Source organism: Podarcis raffonei, chromosome 2, assembly GCF_027172205.1.
Source record: "Podarcis raffonei isolate rPodRaf1 chromosome 2, rPodRaf1.pri, whole genome shotgun sequence".
Taxonomy (NCBI): Eukaryota; Metazoa; Chordata; class Lepidosauria; order Squamata; family Lacertidae; genus Podarcis; species Podarcis raffonei.
In genome coordinates this window covers 106519545-106539584 of record NC_070603.1, presented here as the reverse complement: position 1 = coordinate 106539584, position 20040 = coordinate 106519545, and the positions used below count along the sequence as shown (strand labels likewise).

Here is a 20040-nt window from a genome sequence, read left to right as displayed (position 1 = left end):
GCACCATAATACAGCCTGAAAACAGGATGAACTTGATGCCTGCAATTTTATGCCAGTTATCTCACTTTAAAAGCCTTCTCGCACTGCAGTAACTCAACAAGGCTCTCCGGTTACCCTGTTGACAGAAAGCCATTGTAAAGATAACCATCTGCCACTACTAAGAGCACTTGTTCCAACTCTGCACCTCCTGCCGTAAGTTAAACGGCACCAGTCCAGCGGTTATCAAATCAATCTTACTACTAAATTACTAGGCATGAAAACAAGGAAGGTACACCTTTATCGGATCAATTCGTATCAGCAGAGAAGAGGACAAGCTTTCAGATTACACAAAGCCGCTTCAGATAAGACGGGAGGAGGAGCCGGCTGCCAGCAGTAGACAACATTTTAAACCAGCATTCCAACTATTTCCCACTTCAGAGTCCTACAAAACCTTGCACACTCATGCCCCCACATCCTGGCATCATGGATGGTGCCAGCTGGTGACTGGGGGTGGGTGGGGCTTCTTCAGCAGTGGCTTATGGGACCCTCTGTCCACGGAGGCTCCCATGACACCTGCCCTTCAGTCTGCTCATCACTTGGGGAAGGCCTTTGTCTTTTCCCCAGGCTTTCGTTAAAACAGAATTTTATATATTGCTGCCACTTCTGAAGCTGCGTTTTCATCTTATTGCCATTTAGTTATTTATTTTTTCACGTAAAAGTTACCCTGAGAATATTCATATGGAATGGTGGCCTGGACAGTTTTAAAAATTACTCTCAGTTCAATAGAAGACACAGAATAAGCAAAGGGATCCTTATCTGAAACCCATTCAGCAACAGCTCTTTATGCTTAAAGGTTCTGATTTTATATATATACAGTGGTACCTCGGTTTACGAACTTAATCCGTTCCGGAAGTCCGTTCTTAAACCAAATTGGTTCTTAAAGCGAGGCACGCTTTCCCTAATGAGGCCTCCCACTGCCGGTGCCCTTCCACCGTTCGGCTTCCGTTGTTAGACCGAGGTAAAGTTCGCAAACCAGGACACTACTTCCAGTTTTGTGGAGTACGTAAACCGAATAGTTCGTAAACAGGGCTGTTCTTAAACCGAGGTACATATATATATGTGTGTGTGTGTGTGTAGAAAATCAATAGTGAAAAGCCAAAGCACATTTTTTTCATTAGTCATTTGTGTTTCATAGATATACGGATTAAAGGAGAGAAGCCTACGCTGCTTTACCCCCCAGAAGAGTGCCATTATCTTGAGTGCCAGAGGCAACCATTGGCAAGCAACTGCTTAGTGCTGCAAGGAGCATAAACCACACAGCATGAGGAGCGCGTGCACCCCATCAGAGGTAATGGGAGTGCAGCACTCCTGCCGATTTCAGTAGGAGTTGGGTGTGCCTAAGCTTTTTCCGGCCTGGACCTCAAGCCAGCCACTGACTCGCGTTGCCATGGCGCAACCATGTGCACGCAATTGGCCTGCTGGTTCACAGCCTGTGGAGGCTGCATTTATCAGGGCAAACATAAACTCTAGAACCCAGGTTTCCCTCGCTGCTACCTTCATTGCTGCATGGCACCAAAAGTTCCAAAAATTGCTTTTGCTGCCCTGTTAAGACAGCAGGAGGTATAAAAGAAGCCTCTCCCTTTCACATCCTTCAGCAGCAGCTCTGTGAGCATCCGGCCAGTAGGAGACGAGACGCTTCTTCCCGCAGCAAGAACCTGGCAGAGACCTGCTTCTGGCTGTCAAAAGCCATCACTTCCACTTGACCGGGGCAGGCGGTACCTGCTGAGCTGAGGCAAACGCTTCGGATGCCTTGTCACTGCTTGTTTTTGTCCTGCGGCAAGGCGAGGCCCAGAAGACAAAGGGTCTTCAGGAAAAAAGGTGGCGGAGGAGCCGTGAGCACAGTGCGGGAGGAAGGGGAGCCGGCGGCCGGGAGGAGGAGCTGGTGCAGGTGCAGGTGGAGAGGCAATCGGTGCGCCAGTTGCTGCTGCAGGCACAGCTTCTTCAGCAGAGCATCTTCTAGGACCTGTCAAGAGGGTGGGAGGGGAACGCGTCATCATTACAACTTTCTACAGGAAAGTGCATAGCAGTCTTATTTTACTTTGGGGAGGGGGAGCTTTTTGTCACTCTAGCCCAGGCTTCCTCAACCTCGGCCCTCCAGCTGTTTTTGGCCTACAACTCCCATCATCCCCTAGCTAGCAGGACCAGTGGTCAGGGACGATAGGAATTGTAGTCTCAAAACATCTGGAGGGCCGAGGTTGAGGAAGCCTGCTCTAACCCAAGAGAGGGAGCCAAGTGTCATTTTTATCCTTGCCAAGCTTGGACGGTTCATTACAGAACAGTGACTTGTCCCAAGGCGAGAGGCAGCTTCTTCGCTGAGCAGAACCTAGAGCTTCCAAGCACAGTAGGAAGATCAACTGAGCTCCAAATCAGATGTGGTGTGGAAGATCTTAGTCTGGTTCTCCCTTTGATTTTAAATACCTGTACACCACCCCCGTTCAGTTGCTTTGAAGATCATTTTATTCTATGAACCACCCTGAGATCTTATGAAAGGCAGATATCAATCAATCAATCAATCAATCAATTAATCAAACAAACAAATAAGGAATTAAACCTGTGTGGTACCCGTCTGCCCCCGTTAAGTTAGTAGCAGCTTGGGGAAAGCGTGGAAGCAAAGAGTTTATTTTGTTTTATTTAACAGATTTTTATACCGCTCTTCAAGGATCACAGGGTGGTTGTTAATAATAATAATAATAATAATAATAATAATAATAATAATAATAATAATAATGCAGCATACCATCGTAATAAACGAAAAGCAGGCCCTACTCCAGGCATGTCCCTGCCATCAGAAGTTAGGAGGGAGCCGGCGCAATGGAGCGGTTAGAGTGTTTGACTAGGATTGGGGAGAAACAGATTCGTTTCCATTGGGCCCCACTTTACAAGGAAACAAAGGAGCACAAAGAGACGTTGGAAGGCTGTAGCCAGGAATGTCAGCTACTTGTATGGCCATAAAGCAGAGATGAGGAGCCACATGTTGTTGGACTCCCATCAGCCCCAGTCAGCACAGTCAATGGTCAGGGATGTTGGGAGCTGTACATCTGCAGGGCAAAAGGTTCCCCAATGGATGTAAAACTTGATTGCTGCTGCTATCTCCCAAGTGGTATAGCCTTGGGTTGTGGAGACAGAGATTTGACTGTGCCAAGGCACTGCTCAGTCAGGTTCCTTCCTTCTATCCTGCTACATCGCTCTGTATATCCCCGACACCAAGATAGGAGGCAGCATCAGAGCAGTTTGGTACCTGTGTGCGAGGCAGGGTACTCTCAGCTGGCAAGAGGAAGGGCTCCCCCAGGACAGACCCCACACGGGAGGAATACACGTGGTCCCCTAGCGCAGGGCTCAGCAGCAGTATCAGGCTGACCAGGAGTTGGTTAGTGAAAGCTGCCAAAAGGACAAAGGAGAGATGAAGAGGGGGCCTCAGTGTAGACTTTCCCAACAATGCTTCACACTGTGACCCTTGCAATCCAAGCTCTTTTTAAAACCCGAGTAAGACAAATGGACAGCGTCCAAAAACAAGAACTATGACAGTCTGATTTTGTACCCAAGGAACCCAGATTTCTGCAGTCCAAAATAAGGAAAGGAGGCAAAAGGACAGAAACCTAGACTGCAGAGGTTTGCTCCACATTACCGTATTTTTCGCTCTATAAGACGCACCAGACCACAAAACGCACCTAGTTTTTGGAGGAGGAAAACAAGAAAAAAAATATTCTGAATCTCAGAAGCCAGAACAGCAAGAGGGATCGCTGCGCAGTGAAAGCAGCAATCCCTCTTGCTGTTCTGGCTTCTGGGATAGCTGCACAGCCTGCATTCGCTCCATAAGATGCACACACATTTCCCCTTACTTTTTAGGAGGGAAAAAGTGAGTCTTATAGAGCAAAAAATACGGTAATTTGCAAAACTAAACACTTTAAATGTGCAAAAAGGGGTGGAAAGGGCAGGCAAGCATTTCTGGGGGGGCAAGGCTAAGATGGTAAGAGGAAAGGAAGAGAAAGAGGCTTAAAATAAGAGAAGGAAAAGGGAAGGCAGAGAGGGACAGGGAAATCAACTGGTCATGAACACCCCATTGCCTAATTATAAAAGTACCTAACCCAGTTCCATTTGGCTTCCGGCCCGTCAAGTAAACAACTACGCAGTAATGTACAGGAGAGGTTTCTCTACAGTCATGAGAGCTAGAAACCTGATCAACTGTAAAAAGAAGAGGCGGCTAAGGGTTTGCTATCTCAGGTTCCAAAGTGTATGCTGGGCTACCTGGAGAGCTTTTTGATCAAAAAGTTTATACATTTTATAAATGGAAAAAATCTTGGGGGAGTAGCTGTAACTGAGGGAACTTGTGTCAGGTTCTCAGCTTGCTTTCCATATCACAGCGCCCCTTTCCAGTTATTCCTGCGCTGTCTCTGTGCCACGGGGCCTCCGTCACGCACCTGTCAGTGGCTGTAGCTGCACCAAGGCGCAGCCTTCGCGGGAGTCCAGCACCTTATAGAGTGTCTGTGTTTTTCTAACCTCCTTCCTCTGGAGGCTGCCTCGAGAAGGGGAAGCCACTGGCACCACCTGCAACCCACACAGAAGCCCCGAGTCAGTGTGTTTCCTGAGGGCCAATGGAAACTTCAGCAGCAAAAATAATCCCTGCGCCCAGCCCAGGCAACTGGATCCCAGAGGAAGCGAGACCAAACTTTTCAGGCCCTGCAAGGACTCCACAGTACGAGCTGCCCACAGCAGCAGGCAAATTCTCTGGAGTCAAATCCTCTCCTCCCTCCCTGTTAAAAACCTATCCTCACCAGCTTATGGTCTTCGACCTTTATCAGTTTGAGACATGTACGAATTTCCCCTTCTGAGGCTGCAGGGATCCTGGTAGTGACAGCACTGCAAAGAGAAGGTTTTCTGTCAGGCCACACACACACCAAACTGGGCCTACAACGTGTAAAGGGAATTGGGGGTTGCTTGTGCGTAAAGAGTGCTGCAGCTCTAGGCAACGTTGCCTGGCTAAACCTTTCCCTGGCTGGACAGCCCTTTCTCCAGGGCTGTGTCAGTCGCTGGCAGAATCCGTCAGTGGGCGTTTTCTGAACTTCTTCCAGCATAAAAATTCTTTGACCCCAAGTCTCCTCCTAGCCTCTCTGCGCGGAAGTCTCCTGCGCAGAGTGGGCGTGCCCAACGGAGGTCCTGGGCTCTCCCCGCTGGTCTCTGTGGAAGAGTCTCGGAGCCCTCTCTCCGCAGTCTCCCCTTGCTTCCTGGTGTCCCTCCTATTTCCTTCCTCAAAGGAAGTTTGCTCTCTCTCCCTGCTGGTCCCTTCTCCTGCATCGTTAGGGAGCCTTACCTCCACTCTAGGCTCCGATGGCAGTTCCCTGACACAACACTTTGAAGGAAATGGGGACGGCACAATGGGAACCTAAAGTCTTTTTGCTGAGGGATCCCTACCCTACCATGGAAACGGGAAGCGATTAGGAAGTCTTCATCTCACCAGTAGGTAGCGGCTGGATCTCCTGCTCTCTTACATCGGGCATAGAAATCCTGCAGGCGCTGGGTGGTGCTCGGGCAACCTGAGAGCAGAACAAGTCCAGAACTCTCCCTAGGGAGAGGCAAAATCCTTTATTATCTTTGATTCTCTGACACAGGCCATGAGTAAGTAATCCCGTGGACAGAATAGTGCCTTGCTTAAAACCAGGCAAGGTGGCATCAATGGCCAAAGGTCACAACAGCTACAAGTTCCCGCCAGTATCTGAGGCTATTTTATATACCTCTGTCATGTCTCCCCACCCTGTTGTCCCTTTTTCTTTCTCCCCCCCCCCCGCAATAATTTTTATTAAGTTTTCTACAATTATAACAAATACTGCAACAAACGTTGCACAACCGTGAAACAAACCAAAGCAAAAACAAAAAATACATCTATGAAAAACAACAACAAACAAATATACAACACAAACTTAATTATTTAAAAATCCAACCTTATATTACTTGACTTCCTCTAGTCCCTCCCTTCTGAATTTCCTTGTGTCTGAATGTAACAGCTTTCCAATATCATTATTAAACAACAATATTCCAATTATAATCAAATTTATTCACTTTTCTTAGTGTTCTAAACCCCATTTATTTAAATAAATCCTAATTTAATCCTAGGCCTATTTGGTACTTTCAAGTAATTTCTAATTTTTAATATTACAATATTTATTCAAATAGTCCTTGGCTGTTGTCCCTTTTTCTAAGCGAGTAATCTCCAAGCGTTATATAACCTCCCTTATAGGGAGTTGCTCCAGCCTCGCAATCTTTTGGCTTCCAAGAGCCAATCACGAATCTTTCCACTAGCCCCTGGCAACCATTTTTATTTTATTCTTTGCATACAGAAGTTCTGAAGTGAATTCGGAGCACACGATCATATCCAGAAAACTGGAGCTGTAGTACAGATCAGCTGTCTAACTTCTTTGCTATGGGTTCTCTTGCAATACACCAGTTTAATCGGATTTTACTGAATGCCCTCTTGCTGATCAAGTGTCCTTGATCTTGCTGATCAAGTCCCCTCTTGCTGATCAACTGGCTAAGATCAAGTGTGTAGTGTAGTGATTATGTCAGGGCATGGTCTGGAGGTGCAGGATGGGAAGCTGAAGCAAAGTAGTATCTGGATGGGAGCACATGCATGCTGCCTTAAGTTCTATGGTGGAAGAAAGGTGGGGTTAAAATCAATAACACCCATCCTGTACACAGCCTGTTGTCATTCTCTCCAAAACCTTGTCTCCGTTTACTTACTTTACTGCAGCTTTTATCACATCGAGGTTCTGTGGGAAGCCAAGCTTCTGGCTTAGATCCGGTAAAAGAGACAGCAAAGTCAGCTCCTCCGGTTTGCCTGTTGTTGGCAGAGAAGGAGGGAAAAATTATTAATGCCACACAGAAGCTAGCCATTACTCACGGCTGCAAAGAAGAGGCTTGTTTTGGCAAAGGCTTGCCAGCCCTTCCCACCCTGGTCCAGCTTTACTTTGGGAGCTCAGTTATTTACTTATTATTTCAAAAAATGTATATACCACTTGATTGTAGAAAAAAACCTCGAAGCAGTTTACAAAAAAACATTTTAAAAATTATCACTAAAAAAAATTACAACGGTAATTTAAAACATAAAAGGTAAAGGTACCCCTGCCCGTACGGGCCAGTCTTGACAGACTCTAGGGTTGTGCGCCCATCTCACTCAAGAGGCCGGGGGCCAGCGCTGTCCGCAGACACTTCCGGGTCACGTGGCCAGCGTGACATCGCTGCTCTGGTGAGCCAGAGCCACACACGGAAACGCCGTTTACCTTCCCGCTAGTAAGCGGTCCCTATTTATCTACTTGCACCCTGGAGTGCTTTCGAACTGCTAGGTTGGCAGGCGCTGGGACCGAACAACGGGAGCGCACCCCGCCGCAGGGATTCGAACCGCCGACCTTTCGATCGGCAAGCCCTAGGCGCTGAGGCTTTTACCCACAGCGCCACCCGCGTCCCAATTTAAAACATACAGAAAGTTAAAACCATAATAGAATAAAATAAAACAAATTAAAACTCATACAAACTTTCTGAACATCTGGATAAAGGTAAAGGGACCCCTGACCATTAGGTCCAGTCATGTCCGACTCTGGGGTTGTGGCGCTCATCTCGCTTTATTGGCCGAGGGAGCTGGCGTACAGCTTCCGGGTCATGTGGCCAGCATGACTAAGCCGCTTCTGGCAAACCAGAGCAGCGCACGGAAACACCGTTTACCTTCCCGCCGGAGTGGTACCTATTTATCTACTTGCACTTTGACATGCTTTCGAACTGCTAGGTTGGCAGGAGCAGGGACCGAGCAACGGGAGCTCACCCCATTGCGGGGATTCAAACTGCCGACCTTCTGATTGGCAAGTACTATGCTCTGTAGTTTAACCCACAGCGCAACATCTGGATAGGCTTGTCTAAATAAGAATGCCTCCAGCAGAATAGAGTGAAGGTGTCTGACTGATATCAACAGGCAGGGAGTTCCCAAGCGTCGGTGCCGCCACACGAAATGATCAAGTTCTGACAGATGCAATGTGAATATTATGTGGCATCTCTAAAAGTTCCAATTCTGCCAATCAAAGCAGTTCAGCAAGCACATGTGGGGTAAGGCAATCTCACAGGTAAACTAGTCAAGCGTTGTTAAGGGCTTTATATACTAATAGTAACACCTTGAACTCAGCCTAGTAGTGGATCAGCAACCAGTGCAGACCTCTGAGTACAGGTGTTATATGCTGAGAAGGCCTCCCTCCTGTCAGTAATCGTGCTGCAGCATTCTGCACTAACTGCCAAGCGCAAGGGGAGGCCACATACAACACATATTTAATCTGTACAGTACAGGCATATCTGTATGTATTTCTAAAGGCATTTCTATAATCCTGCATTTCCACTTTAAAAGGAAATGCCCAAGGCACGCAACCCCACAGGATCCAAACACATCAAAATGTAACGCCACATACCTGTCACAGGTAAGCCAGGGGGTTTGCTGATGGCCACCAGTGAACCTGAAATACAAAAGAACCAGGAGCCTCAGGGACAAATGGTGATTGCTGGAGTCTTCAAACCAACTCCAAAACATGTCAACAACCTCTGCCACAATGCAGAATCGAAAGGAGGCTCTGGGTGGAATTTTCCATGCTCAGGGTAAGGGGCTTCCCTGTTCCTCTCCACCATCTCTATATTTCCTTTCCCTTTCAAATGTATGGCCCCTTCTCCCCAACATCTCTTTTTTTGATAGCAGCATTCTAAACAAAAGACACCAAATTCAGAGGGATCGGGACAGGGCTGTGGGGAGAGAGAATACATAAACACACAAAGGTATGCTGTGCAATTATACTAGTTATGCAAACCACGCAAACTACATTCTGCACACTTTCTGCATAAGCAGAATGGGGATCTACTGCAAGTTCACAGTCCTCCGATAGAGCAGCCAAAGCTAATAGGCCAGTTTTTACTCTCAACGTTTTTTTCCATTCGCTTATACCAGGTCTATACAATTAGGAAGAATGCAGCTCACTAACCATGTATGGCAGACCAACAGAGGATCTATACACCTATTTTTACTGCCTGTACCTTGCTTGGGCTGAAAACCCAGCATAAGTTGTCAAGTGCAGTATCTGGAAAGCCATCCTACATGGCTTGAGAGCTGCATTCAGCTTGGTGAGCACAAGTTGTGCAGGCAGGTCTGAATTATAACACTCTAGGGCTAAGCTATGTGAAACTGCGTCTTCACCCACCCCACTAGAATACTAAATTTGTCCCAATTTGTCCACATCCTTCTTAAAATGCAGCACCCCAAACCAGACACAGTACAGTCGTCCCTTGGAAGTCAAACAGAATCCGTTCCGGAAGTCTGTTCAATTTCCAAAATGTTCGAAAACAAAACTGTGGCTTCTGATTGGCTGCAGGATATTCGGGTTCCAAAAGAACGTTCACAAACCAGAATGATCACTTCTGGGTTTGCAGCGTTTGGGAGCCAAAACATCTGAGTTCCAGGGTGTTCAGGATCCAAGGTACGACTGTATTCCAGTTGAGGTCTGATTTGTGTAGAATGAATGGGAACAATCACTTCCAGCAAGTTAGAAATTATGGTTCTATTAATGAATCCTCAAATCTTATGAGCCTGCATCACACTTAACTGATTCATGTGCTGCTTGTGGTAAGGCTACGATCCCAAGATCCTTTTCACATGTCGTTCTAGTGTTATGAGAAATGACAGACATACCATCTGCATGCACTACTGATGCTTCCAGCAGGTTCAACATTTCCTCGGGGCTGAGTGATCTTGTGGGACTCAAGATGCTTACTTCACTGGAGTTGTCTGTGACTGGCTTCCGTGAGCCTCTTTGCTTCTGCAGCAACTGATACCTACAAAATAAGAAACCGTAAATAATCACCAATATATAGCCAGCTGGCCTTAAGCTCCATACTTTCCTCTCCCATTCTGACACTGGCTCCTTCAGCTTGCCTGCCCCTCTTAACTTCCTCTAACAATACATAAATAGTGATCTGGATTTATATCTTGCATCTATGAGAGAAGCTGCTAACAACAGCTTTGGATTATATAATGGGTCTGTGCCCATCAAGGGGCTCAGAATACAGAATGATCAAGTAAACGAGTTTACGCGGGGGGAGAAAAACACGAAATTGGGATATGTATGTAGAGAATTGGTTATTATGATTATGGGCAACAGCCAGCAAAAGGGACCCTAGGGAGCCAGTTTTAAAACAGATGTAATGATGGTGTTCTTTTACGCCTCCATCTCCATCTCTCTCACAGGGTAGTTGTAACATCAGAAAGGAGACACACTAGCTCTCTAAATCTAACTGAAATCAGTAAGACACGCGAATGAGCACATTTAGGGCCAGTGGGGAGAGAGGGCTTATTATCTACCACGCAACGCTTTTCACAAACTCGACCCCTATCCAACCAGATCTCAAACACCTTCTGATTCCCTCCCCCCCCCAAATATCTCCCTTCACTCGCACCCAGTGTCATCCAATATTCTCTCCACCACCTCAACCAACAGCCTCTCCCCACGTTCCCAACTCGTCAGTCAAACCACCCACAGGGTTTTTGTTCTGTGGGGCAAAAGTGGCTCAATGTTGCATTTAAAAAAAAACAAAAAACCCATTACCTATTTTAGATCTCCTGCTTCCTAATACCAGGTTGCACTTACCGATTAAAGCAAAAGGGACTCTGCACGTGCTTGGAGGCGTTTTTTTCTTTATCCATACTTTTCAGAATTAGGCCTTAACACTATAAATAGGTTCTTGGGGCTAAGCCCCAAAGGAACCCTAGCTCAACCCTGTACACCTCTGTCCAGTTAACAGGATGCTGGTACGTCAAGGAAGAGTCAGGAGCTTCCTTCCAGTAACTTAAATCTGTATCCAGAAGAAACGTCTGGGCCTCATTATCATTGCAGCCACCTTTTGGATTTGATATCCCGCTTTATCACTCCCCTTAAGGAGTCTCAAAGCAGCTAACAATCTCCTTTCCCTTCCTCCCCCACAACAAACACTCTGTGAGGTGAGTGGGGCTGAGAGAATTCAGAGAAGTGTGACTGGCCCAAGGTCACCCAGCAGCTGCATGCGGAGGAGCGGAGACGCGAACCCGGGTCCCCAGATTACGAGTCTACCGCTCTTAACCACTACACCACAATGGCTAGCTTTGGAAGCTCAACAAGTGATGCCTCCCTCCTATCACTTAGACCCCCGGTGTTGGGGGACGACGACCAAACCACACCTGTTGAATTTCTGCCTGGCACAGGCTGAGAGGAAAGAGTGGGATACACATGGGGGGGGGCAACCCGACTCCCTGCCGAGTTTCCTCACGAGCCTCTTACCAGGCGCGGGAGCTGAACGGCCTTCCGCACCCGCAGAGGAGGCACCAAGGGCTCGAGCGGAACATCGCGACCCCGAGGAGAGCAGAAGGCTCCATTCAGACCCACGCGCGCGCAAATCGGCGGAGGAAGGATTAAACCCGAAATGGCTCGCTAGGTCCGCTGGGAAATGTAGTTTCGTATTGGCGCCGCTCCCCCCCCCCGCATTTCCTTCTCCTACTAGGGAATTGGTCAGCATCACACGAGAGACGGCGAGAGCTACCAATCAGAGAGGCGCGGGGAGCAAACATCCGCCCCCTCGCTTCCAACATTATAGCCACCGACGCGAAGGGAACGGGAACGGCCTTAGTTTGACGCATGCGCACTTGGGTTCGCTGACCCTCCTGGTGAAAGATGGCGTCCCGCGCGGGACCTCGAGCCGCTGGAACCGACGGCAGCGACTTCCGGCACCGGGAGCGCGTGGCACAGCACTACCAAATGAGGTGGGGTGCGGGGTGGGGCCAGCAAGCCGCGCGCCCAGCGGGGGAAACCAGGCTGCTTCCCCCGCCTCCGCAGCAGTGCACGTTGCCGGAGCTTCCCGCTGTCATCCCTCCTTAGTCATTCGCCAACGTGGGGTCCCCCCCCGTCCGCTTATCGGGCAGCGTCGTTGCGCCGCCGCCCTCTTGCTCAAAAGTGTGGGTGGGGGAAAGCTAAATGCATGTAACGTCGTTGTGCAGATCGCCCGGTAAATCACTATGCAGTAAGACTGGGGGGGGGGGGGAGACCCGGTATTGTGGGAAGAGGTTGATGGGTTGGCCACCTACTAATGAGGTTTGGTTTTGTTTTTCCTCTGCCTGTGTCTTTCACACAGCTGGAGATTCAGCTAGCCAGGCCTTCTCCATCACAGTATCTGCACTAGGAAAAGTTTTCCTCTACTGAATTTTGATTTCTTATGCAGCTGTTAAAGGCACAGGAAACTTGTTCTTAAAAAAAGAAGCCGGCAGCTGGATTGCAGCTCCACCTTCCTTGCAGAATGTTAGAATTAAATTATCAGCAGCACCCCCCATAAAATATTTGATTCTCTGTTCTTTAAAATAGGGTCATCCCAATTGCCACAGACCAGTACAGTCGGAATTCTTTTGCTCAATTGGTCGAGAGCAGCCAGTGTTGGACTCCAAATCCTTTCGGCCTTTGTCATCATGGCCTGTGGTCACGGATGATGGGAGCTGTAGTCCAACAGCACTTGAGGGCCCATGGTTGAGGATGTAGAGCAGCGTCCATCAACGCTGGGTCCCTGGATGTTGCTGGATGTTATCCCCAGCCAGCTCAGCCAGCAGTCAGGGATGATGGCAGTTGCATCGCAACAATGTCTGGGAATCTGAGATGAAAATAAGTGACACAAAAATGAAACTTTGTGCTACATTGGATTATTGTCTGTGCTAAAAAATGGGGTCAATAAGAGAGAGTAAGCTTTGCTTAGAAGCTTATTTTGGCATAAAGTGGTACATATATTAATAAATAGGTAAAGGTAAAGGTACCCCTGCCCGTACGGGCCAGTCTTGCCAGACTCTGGGGTTGTGCGCCCATCTCACTCAAGAGGCCGGGGGCCAGCGCTGTCGGGAGACACTTCCGGGTCACGTGGCCAGCGTGACATCACTGCTCTGGCGAGCCAGAGCCGCACAAGGAAACGCCGTTTACCTTCCCGCTAGTAAGCGGTCCCTATTTATCTACTTGCACCCGGGGGTGCTTTCGAACTGCTAGGTTGGCAGGCGCTGGGACTGAGCAACGGGAGCGCACCCCGCCGCGGGGATTCGAACCGCCGACCTTTCGATCAGCAAGCCCTAGGCGCTGAGGCTTTTACCCACAGCGCCACCCGCGCCCCTATTAATAAATAGCAACAACAACAACAACAACAACAATAATAATAAAAATAAAAAATAGCAATAGTATAATAATTCTGCAGTCTGAGATGGTAGGGGTTAACATCCAGAAAATCAACTCCCTGCTTGTTTGGGTTTGTTGGGTTTTTTTAGCTTATAGCCTATGTCATTCTGCCTAGTTCTACACCCGTTTGTCTTGGGGTTGACTATCTCACCACCATATTTGAAATTACCTTTTAGTGCTGGCTCTTGCTCACCCTTGCCGCCCCCTCCCTCCCTCTGCTTCCCACAGTGTGTCCCTCAAGTCGGAGATTAAGAAGTTGATCTACATGCAGATAGCGCTGTGGCTTCTGGTGGCAGCGCAGATGTGTGTCGCTCACTTCAAGCTGCTGCCCCACGACCAGGTGGCCATGCCTTACCAGTGGGAGTACCCCTACCTGCTCAGCATCATCCCTTCGCTCTTCGGCCTCTTCTCCTTCCCGCGGAACAACATCAGCTACCTGGTCATCTCCATGATCAGCACGGGCCTTTTCTCAGTGGCGCCTCTCATCTATGGCAGCATGGAGATGTTCCCAATGGCGCAGCAGCTCTACCGCCACGGCAAGGCCTACCGCTTCATCTTTGGCTTCTCCGCCGTCTCCGTCATGTACTTGCTGGTGGTGGTCGCCGTGCAGGTTCACGGCTGGCAGCTGTATTACAGCAAGAAGCTGCTGGACTCCTGGTTTACCAGCACACAGGAGAAAAAGAAGAAATGAACAGGCGGCCAGGAGTTCACCTGCATGCAGCGATGTCTGGGGGCTTGGGGTGGGGGCTCAGGGGTGCCCTGCTCAAGCAGAGGCAGATGGCGCTATTTGGGATTCTCTGCCCTCCCCATCTTGCCAAGCTGATGGGAGATGGCAAGGGCTCCGTTTGAGCAGGGTGAAAGGTGAGCCTCTGGGTGCCTTCCGACCTTCTGCTGGCAACCACAGGGACTAGGAGCTGCAGACTTGGGCAACCCTCCTTTCGGGAGGGATTTACAGGAGAGGCAACTGGTGCCTTTCAGAAAGACCTTACCTAGCTTGCTCAGACTGAGAGATGCAGGACGCTGAATCGTGACCAGGCAGTCTGACTCCATCTTCTTGAGTTGGTTAGATGTGAGTTGGGTAAGAGAACTGTTCATGGTGAGGCTTGAGGTCCCATCACGTTTCACCCATCTTAAGAGTTCCCAGTCAAGCCCTTCTGAGAGATTATGCTATGTGTACTTACCGTATTTTTCTGTGTATAACGACCCCTATTTTTTGGGACCGCAACAAATAATTGGGGAGGGGGGGAATTGCTCAGAGTTCTTGCACTTTTTGTGGGGAGATTGCCCAGAGTTGTTGAGCTTTGGGGGGGGGCACCACCGCAAAACGCTCGACAGCCTACCCCACAATTCAAACCGCACACATCACTACAGACATCAATCGTCTACATAATACTACTACTACTACTACTACTACTACTACTACTACTACTACTAATTTATTATTTATACCCCGCCCATCTGGCTGAGTTTCCCCAGCCACTCTGGGCGGCTCCCAATCAAGTGTTAAAAACAGTACAGCGTTAAATATTAAAAACCTCCCTGAACAGGGCTGCCTTAAGATGTCTTCTGAATGTCAGGTAGTTGTTTATCTCTTTGACATCTGATGGGAGGGCGTTCCACAGGGCGGGCGCCACTACTGAGAAGGCCCTCTGTCTGGTTCCCTGTAGCCTCACTGCCCAAAGCCCAACTGCCCAATCGATGCAACCACAGCCTGCTGTCCCTTGCTCATTTAGTCATGTAGATGGGTTTCCATCTTTGCTCATAACTCCCCTTGCCTTTTCCTATAACTGCCTGGGTGCCCCAGAGACTGCTGCCACCACCCCATTCCCAGCTAATGAGTTTCAGCACATCCCACACCCCCATGTACTTGGGTACCAAATAAAGAAAAATATTGCAGAACGTTGCACCTGGGTTTTGTTTTTAATTAGCAGGGGGTGGGTGTGATGGTGGCAGTTGGCTTGAGCTGCTATAGGTGAAACCACCCTCAATCATGCATTGTTCTGTCTTCAGGAAGCGCTGAGGGCCTCGTAGTGCCAGATAACAATGTGGTGTGTATGAGTGCTAAGAGTGCCCACCAGTACATCTAGTATCCGTGAAAGGTCTCAGTAAATATCCCCTCAAAAATCCACAGTACACATGAGAGGCTGTTTGTGCCTTCTGCTCAGTTCCTGTTCACATTGAAACATGCCCCATTAAGCTTGGACACATTTCATTGGATGTTGCAGTTGGACAGCCACCTTCCTATCCATAGTGGAGAGAAGCAAAGAGCTCTCTCTGAGCAAGCGCAGCAGTGGCGTAGATGTCATTTTTCCCTACTGATGTGAATGCCCTATGTGTGTCTATGTTGGCTCTTTTTTCTCTTCTTTGAGAGGTGGCAGCCATTTTGTGTTGCTCCATTCCCCACAGCAGCCATCTTGTGATGGGTGCCCTTTCTCAAAATTCCATGGATGCCCACGGGCCTAAGGAATGCCACTGTCAATAGGAAAGAAATGGAGGTTTGTGGGGTGAGAATATGATCTGACAGGGATCTCTTGCCTACACACATAGAAAGCTTCCTTGTAGTCACAAGTGGTGTAGACATTTGCTCCGCTGTGCAAAAAGAGAAGCTGAAGAACAGAACAGGATTGGTTCTGAAAGCGACTCTTAATACAGATCTACACCATACATTTAAATCATGTCCAAAGCACATGAGTTCCCACAAAGAATTCTGGGTACTGTAGTTTGCTAAGAGGGCTGAGGATAGTAGAATGCCTTAATCTTCGGGCACGTCCACCAGATTCTTTCACCTCTGGTGGACGTGCCCGAAGATTAAGGCATTCTGGGAAATGATTTACAATGAACTGAAAAAGGTATTTAAATATACTTTCCCCAAGAAACCAGAGGCCTTTCTCTTGGGTATTGTCGGCCAGGGGGTGTTAAAGACAGATACAACTTTTTTTATGTATGCTACAACAGCAGCTAGAATACTTATTGCAAAGTACTGGAAGACACAGGATCTACCCACACTGGAAGAATGGCAGATGAAGGTGATGGACTACATGGGCTTGGCAGAAATGACGAGCAGAATCCGAAACCAGGGAAGAGAAGCGGCGGAAGAAGAATGGAAAAAGTTCAAGGACTATTTAAAGAAATATTACAAAATTAATGACAGTTAAAATGATGTTGGATTAAAATAAATGGTTACTATTAGTAATGGTTAAGATAAAGAGAATAAGGATGATTAACATAAATTTATAGTAAAATAAGGGAAGATTCGCTGAATAATTATAAGAATTTGGAATACAGAAACGGGAGGCAAGGGGAAGTCGAGGAAGAAAGGTTAAAGAAATTAGGATATGAAATGGTACCTGTTTTTTGTTCTGTTATTGTTTGTTGTTTGTTTATGTATGTTTTGTTTGTATTAATATAAAAATTGCTTAATAAAAATATTATTAAAAAAAAGAGGATAGTAGCTCTGTGAGGAGGATTTTGAGGCAGATCTCCCCAATTTATGTCTGATACGCTAATCGAGCTTAACATGCTGATTCTCTAATAGCTACTTATAATTGCTCCCATACCACAGTATTATTATTTTATCCTGATATATTTCAAGCAGTAGGAAATTGGGACAAAATTGGGTGCAATTGCCATGACGAGAGAACAAGGGAGACATTCAGGATGTGTTCTGGTACCTCTTTTTCAAGAAAAATAGCATTGTCTGCAACAGTTCTAAAAGGATTCCTCTGAAAAGACTGCAGAGTCTACAGTAGGAATAGGCCTGAGGCACAACACTTCCATTGAGACCTTTACTATAGTCACTGCGAATCTACTGCCTACGGTGGATACCCTGGAAGAACATAAATAACACAAGTAATCTGAGACTGAGAAGTGTCCTTGAAGATATGGGGAAGGCAGGATTTAATTACCACCTCGGTGGCATGGTTTAAAGAGGTTTTCCCAGACATTTCCGATACTAGCAACATCCCAGAGGCTAATATTCTTCAGGTGTGCTCCGTAAAAAATGCAAAACGCCCAAGCAGTACCCAGCACAGAATGGGAAGGAGTGAAAGTACTAACTTTCCAGGATCTCGGTGCAGGTACATTGCAAAAAAAAAAAAAAGGACTTTAAGCAAGTTGCAGGAAAGTTACGCTCTGCAGGGGTGAGAGATGACTAGGAATTTTCCATTCCAGCTTGATAGCATCCCATGATTCCAAGGTGCTGACAGCAACCACACAGGAAGATGCACACAGCAGTTTGGTGGCAGTTTTAGAGGATGACACAGGCAGCTCCAAGGGCAGCGAGGAGGATAGGAGGCTGGCAGCAAACAACAGAAAAAAACCAAAGGTCCTCAGGGACAGAGACACTTGAGACACCGTCCCCTTCATAGAGCATGAAGTTCATAAAAGTTTTCTGAAAGAGGAATTTTATTAAGGGGGAGGGGATTTGAATTGGATTTGGAATATGCAAAAGGATATGGGGAGATAGGAAATTCCAGATGTCCCGAGGGTGCAAATCTGGATATCCTCTCCCTGACACATGGACTGCCAATCCAGCAGGCATAATGCTCGCATCTCTATTACTTAGGGAATTGCCCACTCACTGCAGCAAAGTAACAAACTACAGTGGTACCTTGAGTTACAAACACTTCAGGTTACAAACGCTTCAGGTTACAGACTCTGCTAACCCGGCAGTAGTACCTCAGGTTAAGAACTTTACCTCAGGATGAGAACAGAAATTGTGCAGCTGTGGCATGGTGGCAGCAGGAGGCCCCATTAGCTAAAGTGGTACCTCAGGTTAAGAACGGTTTCAGGTTAAGAACGGACCTACGGAACGAAATAAGTTCGTAACCAGAGGTACCACTGTACAGTGGTACCTCAAGTTACAAACACCTCAGGTTACAAACGCTTCAGGTTACAAACTCCGCTAACCTGGAAGAGTTACCTCAAGTGGAGAACTTTGCCCCAGGATGAGAACGGAAATTGTGTGCTGGCGGCGCAGCGGCAGCAAGAGGCCCCATTAGCGAAATAGCGCCTCAGGTTAAGAACAGACCTCCGGAACGAATTAAGTTCATAAGACATGAAGTGATCATTGTCACTGTGTGCAGACTGTACAACCTGGAAAATAAATGTGACAAGAGGAAGTTACTGAGGCTAGAGGTACAACTGTATTCACAATACAGTGGTACCTTGGGTTACAGACGCTGCAGGTTACAGACCCTGCTAACCCAGAAGTAGTACCTCGGGTTAAGAACTTTGCTTCAGGATGAGAACAGAAATTGTGCTCCGGCGGCACAGCGGCAGCAGGAGGCCCCATTAGCTAAAGTGGTACCTCAGGTTAAGAACGGACCTCCAGAAAGAATTAAGTTATTAACCCGAGGTACCACTGTATGGCTGTTTGGTGTCTCTGACCCATGTCCTGACTTCTACAGATTTGCAAGTGTTTGCGGCACAGGCTGCAACAGGGGTCTGGCGCTTGAATCTCAATTCTGATTCATTCAGTGGAAATCCACAGTAGATAAAGTAGATAAAGAGAGGGCTTTCCCCTCCACTGAATGATTCTTTTCTTAACTTCATTTTTCAGTGACTGAAAAGACTTATATAACAAGCAATCCCCATATATCCCCCCACCTCCAATAAAAATTCCATGCATATTCAATGGTAAACAATACATTTAAATATTGAGCTGGTTTGTAGAATATCTTAAGAGTTATCAGTGAAGTGTCTTCTAATCTCCGCCTTAACAGATTGTTCCATAGCGAGCCGTGGGTGGGGAAGACATAGCACTGTCCTTTCCAGTGTTATTCATAAACATGCACTATACTGTTCCAAAATCATTTTCAGCCTTTGTGCTTCTTAGGGCCCAAATATACTTTGTTAGTTTCTCCATAAGTGTTGTGATCTGTGGTCTGCCTTACCATACCTCTAGAGTTAAGTTTGTAGCTGTTTTCCAATATTGTGCTAACAGGTATCTTGTTGCAGACATGAGAAAGATTAGTAGGTTCATTAAAGAGTAAATTATTATCGGTATCTATAGACAGATTTGGTAATGTTACAGGTAGCCATGTTGGTCTGCCATAGTTGAAACAAAACAAACAAACAAACAAAATCCTTCCAATAGCACCTTAAAGGTAAAGGGACCCCTGACCATTAGGTCCAGTCGTGGACGACTCTGGGGTTGCAGCGCTCATCTCGCTTTATTGGCCAAGGGAGCCGGCGTATAGCTTCCAGGTCATGTAGCCAGCATGACTAAGCCGCTTCTGGCGAACCAGAGCAGCGCACAGAAACGCCATTTACCTTCCCGCCATTTACCTATTAATCTAGTTTGCACTTTGACGTGCTTTCGAACTGCTAGGCTGGCAGGAGCAGGGACCAAGCAACGGGAGCTCACCCCGTCGCAGGGATTTGAACCACCGACCTTCTGATCAGCAAGTCCTAGGCTCTGGTTTAACCCACAGCGCCACCCGCATCCCAATAGCACCTTAGAGACCAACTAAGTTAGTAAGATTTACTAAAGTTATCCTTGGATCAGCTTGTGCTATGTGTCCCCTAATAGAAAAAAAATGTATTCAAATACTTTTCCCCAAAATAATTGCAAAGGCTTGCTGCCTGTTTGTGTTATCAGTTTCACAGTGCAAATCCATTTCCCACATCGATTTTAATGAGATTGGATCCCCTCTCATCACATTGCAGATAATATTGTAGGCATCTGAGAGTAATTTTCTGATGGGTAAGTAGAATCTAAAATTGGTTCCAATATGTTTTACTTTTCTAAGTAGAA

At 47.3% G+C, this 20040-nt stretch overlaps 2 protein-coding genes across 5 annotated transcripts; one reads left to right on the top strand and one right to left on the bottom strand.

Annotated features, from left to right (window-relative positions):
* Nucleotides 1-258: 258 nt before the first annotated feature.
* On the bottom strand, nucleotides 259-11517 carry RPUSD3 (RNA pseudouridine synthase D3). 4 transcript variants are annotated; one of them, XM_053378508.1, is made up of 9 exons: nucleotides 11364-11515; nucleotides 9743-9885; nucleotides 8478-8522; nucleotides 6772-6868; nucleotides 5492-5599; nucleotides 4812-4896; nucleotides 4458-4584; nucleotides 3278-3417; nucleotides 259-2002 (listed from the first exon to the last, which is right to left on the bottom strand). In XM_053378508.1, the coding sequence occupies exons 1-9, from the start codon at nucleotides 11456-11458 to the stop codon at nucleotides 1793-1795; spliced, it is 1050 nt and encodes a 349-aa protein (XP_053234483.1). In that variant the 5' UTR covers nucleotides 11459-11515; the 3' UTR covers nucleotides 259-1792. The 4 variants fall into 4 exon arrangements, with proteins under 4 accessions (XP_053234483.1, XP_053234486.1, XP_053234485.1 ...); XM_053378511.1 differs by lacking the exon at nucleotides 11364-11515 and adding an exon at nucleotides 11264-11357; XM_053378510.1 differs by lacking the exon at nucleotides 3278-3417 and having other exon boundaries at nucleotides 11364-11517.
* A 179-nt stretch (nucleotides 11518-11696) lies between these two features.
* Nucleotides 11697-15187, top strand: JAGN1 (jagunal homolog 1). The gene is made up of 2 exons (XM_053378520.1): nucleotides 11697-11842; nucleotides 13512-15187. Exons 1-2 carry the CDS (start codon nucleotides 11754-11756, stop codon nucleotides 13972-13974), a joined length of 552 nt encoding a protein of 183 aa, XP_053234495.1. The 5' UTR covers nucleotides 11697-11753; the 3' UTR covers nucleotides 13975-15187.
* Nucleotides 15188-20040: the final 4853 nt, after the last annotated feature.